Genomic DNA, 11,881 nt, shown 5'->3' on the forward strand with positions numbered 1-11,881 from the left:
AAGCCACCGTACGAATACAAGATTGAAGGCCCCATCCTTCTGCTTTCCGACGAATAGCAGCTCCTGTGATGAGGCAGGGAGTGGGAATGGTCATGATGATCCACCCGATGGTCTGTCTATTCAGCCAAAATCTGAAAAATTATAAAATCATTGTAAACAACAGTAATGCACCATTAGGGGCAGGGCAAACAGAGTGATTGCGGTAAGGAAAAGATCCGCCCAAGAAGAAAAAGCGAGAAAAAGAAAAAAAACAAAAACCAGTGAGAATTCAAACGCCCGGAAATTACCTATCTTGAAAGAATAGTTATGGTCATGTTTTCCCCTGCCACCCACCCACCCACCATCTCCCATGTAAACTGCGCCGAGACGTTGGAAATACCCTAAGACAGTTAATTACCCCAAAAGCAGGCATCATTGTAGCGGCCATTCTCTGTAATGGGTTGGAATCCCCTCCCGTCTAATGAATAGCCGTCTTCGGACCCATCGCCGCCCGCGGAAGTGGAAGGTGAATATACATCGCCATCTGTTAATTCGACTGGGGAACTTGTCATCGTATCTGGAGGGAAAAGGGGGGAAGGATAGTTGTGTATTGTTGAAGAAGTAACCTGAGGACCAAGTACTTCCTCGATACGATCGGGTATCTTGGATGCGAGGAATGCCCGTGCTTCTGAATGTTGCTCAGTTCGAGCCAGATCGGAAATCATCTGGCTGACGCCAGAGAGCTTTTGACAGAATTGCTTCAGCCCGAATTCAGGACATAACCATATTTGCTGGGCGCTCTCAAATGTAGTTTTTGGCAGGTCCATATCGAATGAGAATGCAGGGTCAACAAGCAGGATTTCGTCAGTCTGGAGGGCAGTCCGAAACACGTTCCAGTAAGAGCCGTAACGGACATAGTTTCCACATATAACGACAAGTTCATCGAAGCTGAACATACCAGCTATCCGGGGAAAGTCCCTCTGTAATCGGGTAGCTATAAGATTGATAGAAGTCTCTAGTGGAGATGCAGAGAGCGCGACCGAGGGGTCCTGCATGTATCTCTGACTTTGCGCGAATGCTTCCAGATACATTAATCGCTGGCCCAGTGGTGTTGCTGAAATATCAGGCACTGGGCAGATAGACGAACGAAACATTGTAAAAAAGGGGTTGGAAGCCATAGGGATAGGAGAACAAGTTAAGCTTAGCCAGTCGATATTTCTGAGGTAGTCGAATAGCCCTGCCCAAGGGGACTGAAAATGGGTTTGCTGGTTCATTACTCCAACAACTGGGATTTGAGAGCGCACAGGTAATGGTCGCGATAATTCTTGGGGAGAGCCAAAGAATCGATTATGTGGATAGGCCTCCATAAGACGGTTAGCTGGCCGTGATGTGTCCATTTCTTTCTGAGACGACCTCCGCGCCATAAGATTTTCGGAACACTCGTAACCGTAGTTTTCACAACGATCACACTTTGTCCCTGGCCATTGCCTGTTCTCGGGTGAGCACTAGACTGTCGTTAGGAGCTTGCAAGTAAAAGGGGTAATGCGACAGTCATCTAACCTTCTTGTGGTCCCTACGACACCGCTGGCACTTGGGGACGCCTTCTGAAGGCATCTGTTAACAGTGCTGGAAATTTCGTCTGCGTAAGAGATAAAAGGGTGGTAGAATGATGAGAGGGCTGGAAGCAAGGAAATGAATATCCCTAAGAGATGTTTGTTGCTGCGCTTGGTGAGAAGGAGGTTGAGAGAAAGCTGGTTGAAGGAGGTCGAGTGTAAATTGGTATGGAAGCCGTGGAGATCAAGAGTGTACTTCACAGAGTACTTATATCGGTTATCGGTATATATGATGCCCCAGACTTTTGCTTTTTTCTCCTTCTGGTACAGAAACAAGATGATCCGTGCGCAGTACGGCGGTAATATTTTTTACTCGAATACTTCGAAGCCTTCATTCCTTTCCTGTGGGGAATCGGAGTATATGCAGACAGAATATAAAAGCAAAGGTCAAAAGCCAAAATTATAAAAAAGAAAATAACGCCCTGGGACACCAGGGCTGTTGGTGAGCTGTTTGTCACCATGTCGTGGCGTTACAAAGCCAGGATGGTGTGGATACCTCAGAGATAGAAGTAAACGCTAGGCGGTCAATGTACCATTGAGGGCGAAGGAGTGTCCATTTCAAAGCCACCCGCTCACCAACTTATTGCCCTTCCCAACATACTGGATAGCCAATAATGACGGTGTAGTCGTCAGCGCGTTTGCAAGAGACGAGCTGCTCCTCAGGGCGTATTGCGTCACAGCAGCGGCGAAGACTTTGATAGGAAGTCCAATGACACTCATTCAGACCAATCTTGCGCAGGCGCTAGACGGTCATTCAGTCAGTTGATAAGAATCTCGAATACAGGAGTTTCTTATATTCGAGAAGACCGCCCTTGACGGGCCGGGCAGGGGTAAAGTGTTAGTCTCGAGGCAGTAGAAAATAAGGGTCAATATAAGCATGGCATGCTGCAGCGCATCACTCATTTTAGAGGCTGGTTGGAAATTTCAAGTAAACAGGGGATAATTTTGCAGATTCGAAGTTTGCAAACGGCGTAGCTGCAGAAATTATCCCCTGCTATTCAAAGAGCTTCAAACAGAAATGGTACATGGCAAGGTTCTGTAGTAGCCGCCAAGCACATCACGATCTGCCCGTGTAGCACTATGGCAATACTTGTGACGTTGAATACGTGATTTAAGCTCCATTGTGTAATTGCGAAACATCCTGCGGTCCCCGGGATGGCCCCATGGTATCCAAGAGTCCTCTGTTAGCCCTCTCAGCGTGGCTCGAAGAGTGTGCCGAGCAGGAATCGGTGATCATTGATATCGCCAGCAACACGAGCTAATACTACTCAAGAGCTCTGCTATCAAGTGGAGCCTAGATGAAAGAACAGGTCACTTTAAAAACAAAAAGGAAAGTAAAAGGGAAGGGGGACGAGATGGAACAAATGCTCCCGGGCCATGAGGGGTGGCGTCCTTCGCCGGCGTACCCTTCCGTCATCCTAGGCCAGCTAAATAATTCGAAAAAACATAGTAAATAACAGGAGGTAAGAGAGTCCTGTAAGCACACTGTTACATCTCTCTGGAGATCTGCCGGTTAGATTCGAGAAAACATTAGCTGCAAGGGGCGGAAAAGGCGTTGCACATGTGTATCCAGGACCGATAATGAAGCAATAAAGGCCGAAGTAGGTTAAGGCGGTGCTGCGGTATAGGGAGATAAACTCGATGTAAACAAGGTCTCCTAAACTGGTTCTTTGATGCATGTGTACTTTGAAAGCCCCAAAGCTCCCCTTGGAGGGGAGGAGGGGCCAATATTATTGCCCATCACCAAAATGGCGGGGCTGCACACTGGATTCATCCTGGTAGCATGTGTACCAACAACCTCTTAACCATCCATGCTGTTTCTCTGGCGCTGAGATATTGGAATATTTTCATTCCATAGTTATAGGCAAGGATAACGGGACCTTGATGTAAGCATCCAGAATAGCTACCTGGAGGCCCGTTTCCGAGGAGATAAAGCAGTTATCCCACCGGCAGCAGAACTCCCCATCCAGCACAGGACGCCCTTTTCTCTTCCTATCTTTCCAGGCCGCTGTCTCCAGCCAGACCAACAATGTGCTGTCTCGTGGAAAGGAGAAAGTCGACGTCGACCTCGAGTTAAGCTATTTTTACCTCGGAAGTCTAAGCTCATCACGTGCCACTTCCATCTCAACGTCATCAACATCCAACTTTTTCTTGCGCTCTCAAGGCATCAAATAAAAAAAGACATCGTCGACTAGTTAGCTGCTTCAGACTCTTGAAGAAGCTCGTGTCACAGTGACACATATGCAGTTATACAGTCTCTAGAGATGCGGCACTACTTTTCCTGTGCTTTCATTAAATATCCGCACCTTTGAAGCCCACAGTTGGGCCTTGCGATAGTTACTCAAACATGGTTTCCAACGATCTGGCATCAGAAGTGCCGAAATCGAAAGTACCGGTCACTCACACTGGCTCACAACCTCCCGCCCACCTGCTTGCTATCTATCCTCTAACTCTTATTCTGGGCTCCATTTACTCTCGAATATCACCGACCGCGAACCCCTCAAGCCCATCATCGATATCTTCGCAGTCTCAAGAGCCGGTCAATTATTTTGCCCGGAAAGGAAATGTCTTCAACGTGTATTTCGTTAAAATCGGATGGCTCTGGACAAGCCTAGCATTCCTATCACTGCTTCTAACGCAGGAAGCGTTTACCAGTAAAAGGATCTCCGCAAACTGTCGCCTGCGACGCGTCGGACAAGCCCTCCTTCGCTATTTACTCGTTACTTTTTCCTGGATCTTGACGACACAGTGGTGCTTTGGGGCCCCCATAATTGATCGCGGTTTTCTTGCCACTGGTGGAAGATGCGAATTGATCCAACAACAAATGATTGATGATCCTTCGCAGTCCGACTTACCTCCAGCTGTGGTCCTGACCTCAGTGTTGTGCAAAGCGTCAGGGGGTACCTGGAAAGGTGGCCACGATGTGAGCGGCCATGCATTCATGCTTGTTTTAGCAAGCGCATTTTTGATATTTGAGATAATGGGCACCAGATCTTCGGTCATTATCAGCAGTGGTAATGTGAATGGTGCTAGAGGGCCAGCGCAAAGGACCACGGATAAACAAGTTACTGCGTGTGGGCCTGATGATATCGGGGAGCTTCTTGCGGAGCTTTCTAGGAAATTCGTTTGGACAATTGTGGGTCTATCTTTGTGGATGTTACTCATGACAGGGATATGGTTTCATACATGGCTTGAAAAGGTCAGTCCATTACCTTCTTTCGTCTACAAGCTGCTTCTTTCCGTGCTCTTGGGTTTCCCGTCTTCATTCACTAACAGTTTCTCCTAAATAAAGATGTCGGGTTTGGTCCTCGCTCTCGCTACGGTATATTTGGTGCATATACTGCCTCGTTCTTTACTAGCGTGGCGCGGGTTTATTGGCATGCCTGGAGTATAAATTTAGATCAATGAAATAGACTAATACCTTCCTAACAATAAATCTAGCTGCTGCATCCATTTATAGTTCATGGTTGCGCTCATGGGTTGGGAGCGGCACTTCAGTTCCTGGAACCTTGGTTCATCGCAATAATTATAATATACAGGTAATTATTAACAGCGGGCCTAGACTTCGTTCTCTTCCATGAACATCTTGCAATTTTCCCTTTCTACCGTCTTCTTTTCAGCTAGGTTCCTATCTTGATAGGCTCTGGGCCAAAGAAACCAGCTTGGAATGCTATAGATAAAGTGTAAGTAGAACGGTTTTAGAAGCACACAAGAATATCGATGAGATTATCTTACCTCCTGGAATTAGTGCAGAAGCGAACATGACTCTGGTGATAGGTTTCAGATCATCCGGAGTCTCTATGTTGCCATCATTATATTGGTCAATCATCGCATCTGAAATTTCCTTGAAGTAGTCATATAACTCTCCATCCGAACCTACTGTAGCCCTAAAACATTCAACCCCGAGACACGCTCCAAATTCCCTGAATGCGAGACGGCTAGAGCCGAACTTCAGGTGATACCCTTCATCAAACAAAGATTCTATAACAACATGAAGCTTAGTTCTGTACACTGCTAGGAATTTTCGCCATTGACTGGCAAGTGCCCTTCTTGTAGTAAATTTTCCCACTTACTCAAAATGTTGCAACACCGAGATGCTAAGGTGACAGCCCAGTCTTCATTATAAAACCACTGGACTGAGACAAGAGTCATTCCCAAGTCAAGGAAATCCGGTGAAGGGTGATGCTGCCCCCTACGGTCAGACACCTTCTTGTAGTTGGATATTTCTTCCTCGAATACTTCACCATCCCCAAATTTCTTGGCCGATGCCTGGACCAAGGAGAATGTGACAAATCCATCCAACGGATCCAGGTTCCCTTCGCTAGAAACAAGGGTATGTGAAAGGTCCATCGCTACTTTCCATACCATACGAGGATTGTGTGTGCCGATTCCTACGAAGAAGTGTGGATGAATAGCTTTGCCCAGTGAATACGCCTGTCTGTTGTAGGTCGGATTTCCCGTTGCCATTGACAGCCGGTTAAGAGCAAACATCCATTGCGTTAGATAGTGGTGGTATTGTCCATCACCATCCGAACCGGTCTCGTGGACTTTCCCAATCCTTAGCCCCCCAGCCAATGGCTCCGAATCGGTGGCACCTGGTAGACGGGAAGTTCCATCTCGAGTTCTTCCTAGAATATCATGGACGGTCTCCACAAGTCGTTCTGCGAATGTGAGATATCTCTCTGGGTATCCGTTTTCAGCATTTAGCTCGGAGTGCATTTTGTACAATGTCAGGAAGTTTACAACTCCAAATGCATCTGTCCATAGATACCGGCCACGATGGCCCCCTGGGGCTGGAGGAGGGGTCCAGGCAGACGGATCTGAAACGTCTCTATAATTGCCATACACTTTTTCCATAGCGGACTCAAATCTTTCCAGCTTGGTTTTGATTTCCGTGCTTTCTAAAGCCATTATCGTTGGTTGGAGCGTTTTGGGGCTAGGCCCTTTGTATGGCAGTCTGCGGATAAGATATTGAACCCTATGGTGAGTCTGACAGGCAGTGACAACAGAAGGTCTTAATGGCGCTCAAAAATGAATCACCCTGTGCTGTTTTGTCGACAGAGATTCAGCTTATATTGTTAACATCTTTTCGCTCCTTCAAATTGTTTTGTTGTAGTCCTTCCGTTCAATAATATAGACATGTAGTTAAACAGGGAAGGCACCGGGGTCTTGGTAAATAACTAAGTTTATGAAGTCATCAGTGGCGTCACAAATTGAACACCCTACTATTTATTTATTACCCACGGTAGTCCATCTGGTCGTGGCCTATTCATCTTATTTCTATTTTGATAAAGCCGTGTTGAATCAAGGGCTACTGGTATTGAAGCTGAACCTCCTCCGAGATCAATATATGCTTAGCTCAATTAGATTGCAATAAGATATTATGGCTGCTTCTAGGCTTGTTGATCTTATCAAGTCAAATGCAAAGGCCCTCCCGCCTCTTTCAAGCGACTCATTTGGGTCTCGATTTGACCATCTGGGAAAGTACACAGTTGTGTTACTTGGAGACGGAACCCATGGCACGTCAGAGTTCTATCAAGCTCGAGCGGAGATAACCAAGCACTTGATTCAGAATCACGGATTTGATGCTGTAACTGTCGAGGCAGATTGGCCAGACTCAGAAGCAGTAGACAGATACGTTAGACAACGTTCAGGAGTTAAAGCAAAGATTGAACGCCCAGAGGAGCCTGCCTTCCAGCGATTTCCAACTTGGATGTGGCAAAATTCAGACGTGCAAGATATGGTGCACTGGATGAGGGACTACAATCGTAGTCGTCCGTCAGCCAGTCGAGTTGGGTTTTATGGATTGGATTTGTACAGCATGGGCAGATCCATAGACGCTGTCATCAAATACCTGGACGCAATTGATCCAAATATGGCGAAGCTCGCTCGCCAGCGATATGGGTGTCTGCAGCCATGGGTTGAAGATCCGACAGAATACGGACTAGCAAGTTACCTTGACAGTGGAATGAAAACATGCGAAGAAGCAGTTCTTGACATGCTCCGCGATCTTCTCCAGAAGCGTTTGGAGTACACAGCAGCTCACCAAGGCGGAGATGAGTTCCACAGTGCTGAACAGAATGCATATCTCGTAGCCGATGCGGAGGCGTATTACAGGGCAATGTATTCAGGCTCGGTGGACTCTTGGTCTCTTAGAGATTCTCACATGTTCGAGACTCTGAAACGCATCCTTAATGTCAAAGGACCGGAGTCCAAAGTCGTTGTCTGGGCACACAATAGCCACATTGGCGATGCTAGGTATACTAGTATGGGGAGACGCAGAGGAGAACTGAACATTGGCCAGCTTTGTCGCGAAGAATTCGGCAGAGACAATGTTGCCCTGATTGGATGTGGTACACATACCGGCACAGTCGCAGCAGCTCATGAATGGGGCGGGGATGTGGATATCATGGATGTCGTGCCTTCGAGGAGTGATTCTTGGGAATACCTGGCTCACCAGTCAGAAAAGCAGGTGTTTTATCTTGAGCTCAGGAAAAATATCGCTAATGCCGAGCTGCTCCATGCCATGAAAATAGCGTCGCCTCGGCTAGAGCGATTTATTGGTGTTATCTATCGCCCTAGGACCGAACGTACCTCGCATTACTCGTCGACTGATCTCGCAGACCAGTTTGATGGCTTTATTTGGTTTGAGAGAACTGAGGCCGTTAAGTCTTTGGTAACACACCAGCCGCATGACCATATTGGAGCGGACGAGACCTATCCCTTTGGGCTGTGAGCGAATAAATGTCGCAGCATATAGCTTCCTCGAACTCCAACGCCTTGCTACAGTCAATCTGGTGAACTCAATGGAGCGGGTGAAAAAGATCAAACGAATTCCGCATAACAAAACGCCAGAGAGCTGCAGATCTCGAGAACTTACCTGTGCGGAATCTAAAATCCGAATTCGTGTATCACAGCTAGTGCTCGTCAGTCAAGAATTACAGATGCCCTGCAGAAATTGCACATTATTGTTATAGCTATAATTAGAAATGAGAACATCCCTGGAGTGGAACACCATTGGATGATGCCGATTGATGAAAAGTTGTCAACGGCAGCCAACAAAGGTCACTTGGATTGTTAAGCCAACATCGCTGCGGCTATCCGAGGGTATGACGGCTTGTAATTCTTGCATTGTGACTCCGTATCCCGAGTCTGTGGTAGCCATTTGAAATGTAGTTGAACTGGGAGTTGGAGTTGGGTATGTCGGACAGACAGAGCTTGTTTGTATCACAACTTGAAGAAAAACATGGGCTGTGCAAGTCGTTTGATTACTTCAAGCCAGAAAATGAATGCAGAGGGCTGCTGCAGGGTGCCACGCCTGTATTAGTACTTATCCGAGTATTGTTGTAACTCGCACCACCAGCCACCGTCCTGCAGTGAACTGCTCCAATAGTTAGTGACGAAACAAAATCGAGTTCTGAGCTGTTGTTATTACTTGCTGATGTTTGTAGCCAGGAACAGTTATCGGCTTCCACTATCTCATGTAACATAATAGAAACTGTCGATCATGATGGAAGACTGCTGGGAACTTGGTTGCGAATCTCATGTTTGGCGTTTGACGTTTGATGGTCTTGCAAATGACGTCCGCCATGATGACTAATCAGGTTTTTGGTTATGTCATTTGTTTGCACTGTTTGTTACCCGTGACATCAGCTTACCTAAGCCGCGGTTTGTTTACTTTCTACCGAATCCGTTACATCCACAACAACGAACGTCAAGAGTGGAGGAAGACAAGAAGACATCCCGCGCGCTCGACGAGCAAAGCAGCCTCTAGACAACTACTCATCTCCGCACGCACGGTCAACACACATTATTCAAATCTTCCCTTTTCCAAGCCGACAGTCATTATCTGATTAGATTGTTTGTGAATTGAGCGGGCGTTGTTCTTTGCCATGGCAACCCGCAGGTCTGCTCGATTAAGAGGCCAGACGCCGGCAATTGAAGTGAGAACTACGCAACATATCCTCATGAAATCCATCTTTCAGGGTGGGATAAAGTGCTAACTATCATTCTTCAGCCTATTGACACGAGTATCAAGCGTTCTCCGTCTAAGCGTTTGGCTCAGCGATGTGAGGCGGACCCCTCTGCAGAAACCAAAAAGCTCCTTGAATCACTTCCTTCTACGCCCAAAACAAACCCCTCTAAGGCCATGTCGACTCCAGTTCCACCATCAACAACCAAAAACAAAATGACCCCCAAAACTCCGGAAAATCACAGCGCTATCAAACCTAGCGTGGGAGAAATGCATCCTAGTAAGGTCCAACAAAGCACTACCAAGCAACCGGACTCAGGGCTCCAGTTGGGATTCCGGCCCATTCATGATAATTCAAAAGGTCCAAATCAGTCAGTGCCTTCTATAATAAACACACCATCTAAGGGAAGGATTTCAAATGTTGATGAGCTCAGCAAGATGAGTTTCGATTTCAAATTTTCTTGTGGAGAGTCCCAACTTAGCCAGGAGGCAAAGAAATTGATGGAGAGCCTTCGAGAGGAAGCTGCAAGGATTAAGTCACAGATGGTGATGGAAAAAAACGCGCAACAGGGTAAGGACGTGGAGGCTGAAGCTCAGCCAACGTCCCGGAAAATTGCGAAGCCCAAGGGTATTGCAGGACGTTTCAGCTCAGCTCATATGGCCCAATTCCGAAAGATGGACTCCATAGAGGGCCATCCGTCTGCTTTTAGAGCTCGTGTTGAACCCAATAAAGCGTCTCCAGCCAAGGGCCTTAAACGCACAATCTCAAAGGCTCAACTTGGTGACCCTGAAAAAGACGTCCCGACTAAAACTCGAATCACGCCTGCTACTAGAGCGGCCGCTACACGCCCTTCTATCCCGCGGCGGGGGGTTCAAGCGAGTGCCAGCCAATCTACCCGGACTCCCTTGTCTGGTGAGAGCTCACAGGTTCAGAACAAGCCGCCTTCAAATCCAGTTCCCTTGGAAAAGTCCAAGTTCACTACACCGCAGAAACCCACAATTGTGCATGCTGCAAGCATTAAATACCCCCATACTGTGAAGGCCCAATCTATATCACGTTCACCGGCGCGCAGATCCTTGTTTTCGGCCCCCAAAACCCCCCAGACAGATATTAAGTACAAGTCTAAGATGCCCCAGCTGAAATCCATCCTCCGTCGGCCACAACCCCTCTTTTCCAATGACCCTGAGAAGATTGCTGCTGGTACCCACCAGCCTTTACCACGAGCGGACTTTGACACGAAGCTACTTGGCTTATCTGATAGCTTTAAATCCTCAATAAGCATCCCGTCGTCAAAGAAGACCGTGGATTTCTCGGCCAGCACAAAACTTCGGGATGCTTGCAATGATTCATCTCCCTCAGCTGTTGCTTCAAAATCACAAGGCAGTGGCCCTCGGGATGTTCTCTACCCGACTCTTCCACCAACCACTCCGCCGCACGAAAGGAGAGTTCCTGGCTTCACCTTTAAACTCCCGTCACCTACCGCTCAAGAAAACGGTTCCCCTCTGAGGACAGGCGAGTTTCAACCAGGTCTGGAGCGCCCTCCTATTCCACACGGGATTACAAATAAGAAGCGGCGTCGTGATGATACGGATGAAGAGCCTCAAACCCCGCGCGATGACCGATTCATCAAGCGTCTTAAACAAAATCCTACAACACCTCCAGCTATGCAAACGCCTAGTCCAGTCAAGAGACGTTTACCCACCACTGTGACCCCAAAGCGTGGTACACCTGTTAGCAAAGTTCAGAAAGGTAAAGGACTTACTCTTAGTCGGCTGAACTTCCTTGCAACTCCCAAAATCCGACATTGAACCAGCAGGGGGAATTAAAACCCTTCCCGTCCCCTAAGGCCAATTGTTTTTAAGTCCAGTGTTCCATCCATTTGTTACATTGGCGAAAATATCCTCGCAATCTTTCCCCATTAGCTCTGAATCAAGATGTGTACTGGTAAGGTGTTGGAGTTTTTATGGACACAGTCATGGTTTCTTTTTCTTTTCTTTTTCTATCTTTCTTTCCGGATTTGGTTGTGTTTTAGGAAATGGGGGAGGGAGGAGGAGTTTTATAGGATTGTTTTCTACATGTTTGTTTTACCTGGCCATCTATCTTCAGAGGGGGTTTTAGCTAAATGCCATAAAAACCATAGGGAAAGGGAGATAAAGATTCCAAATAAGTGAATAATAACAGTTCGTAGTATACTTTATTATGATTTCTGTGCCTTCATGTCTATTGTATTTAATTCCAATCAAATAATGTAGCAAAGGCCGTGAAAAAAACCAGACGTGCACCCTCACCCTCATTAGCCCTATTCAACATAACATC

At 47.0% G+C, this 11,881-nt stretch overlaps 5 protein-coding genes across 5 annotated transcripts; 3 read left to right on the forward strand and 2 right to left on the reverse strand.

Annotated features, from left to right (window-relative positions):
- Nucleotides 1-389: 389 nt before the first annotated feature.
- On the reverse strand, nucleotides 390-1,376 carry ARB_05656 (uncharacterized protein; the record flags this gene model as incomplete). Its single annotated transcript, XM_003016212.1, has 1 exon — nucleotides 390-1,376. One exon carries the CDS (start codon nucleotides 1,374-1,376, stop codon nucleotides 390-392), a length of 987 nt encoding a protein of 328 aa, XP_003016258.1.
- Nucleotides 1,377-3,939: 2,563 nt separating this feature from the next.
- ARB_05657 (inositol phospholipid biosynthesis protein Scs3, putative) lies at nucleotides 3,940-4,878 on the forward strand (the record flags this gene model as incomplete). The annotated part of the gene is made up of 1 exon (XM_003016213.1): nucleotides 3,940-4,878. The coding sequence occupies one exon, from the start codon at nucleotides 3,940-3,942 to the stop codon at nucleotides 4,876-4,878; it is 939 nt and encodes a 312-aa protein (XP_003016259.1).
- A 272-nt stretch (nucleotides 4,879-5,150) lies between these two features.
- ARB_05658 (uncharacterized protein) lies at nucleotides 5,151-6,503 on the reverse strand (the record flags this gene model as incomplete). Its single annotated transcript, XM_003016214.1, has 3 exons — nucleotides 5,151-5,212; nucleotides 5,328-5,573; nucleotides 5,666-6,503. The coding sequence occupies 3 exons, from the start codon at nucleotides 6,501-6,503 to the stop codon at nucleotides 5,151-5,153; spliced, it is 1,146 nt and encodes a 381-aa protein (XP_003016260.1).
- Nucleotides 6,504-6,975: 472 nt separating this feature from the next.
- ARB_05659 (uncharacterized protein) lies at nucleotides 6,976-8,328 on the forward strand (the record flags this gene model as incomplete). The annotated part of the gene is made up of 1 exon (XM_003016215.1): nucleotides 6,976-8,328. One exon carries the CDS (start codon nucleotides 6,976-6,978, stop codon nucleotides 8,326-8,328), a length of 1,353 nt encoding a protein of 450 aa, XP_003016261.1.
- Nucleotides 8,329-9,741: 1,413 nt separating this feature from the next.
- On the forward strand, nucleotides 9,742-11,373 carry ARB_05660 (uncharacterized protein; the record flags this gene model as incomplete). The annotated part of the gene is made up of 1 exon (XM_003016216.1): nucleotides 9,742-11,373. The coding sequence occupies one exon, from the start codon at nucleotides 9,742-9,744 to the stop codon at nucleotides 11,371-11,373; it is 1,632 nt and encodes a 543-aa protein (XP_003016262.1).
- Nucleotides 11,374-11,881: the final 508 nt, after the last annotated feature.

Source organism: Trichophyton benhamiae, assembly GCF_000151125.1.
Source record: "Trichophyton benhamiae CBS 112371 chromosome Unknown contig01145.0, whole genome shotgun sequence".
Classification (NCBI taxonomy): Eukaryota; Fungi; Ascomycota; class Eurotiomycetes; order Onygenales; family Arthrodermataceae; genus Trichophyton; species Trichophyton benhamiae.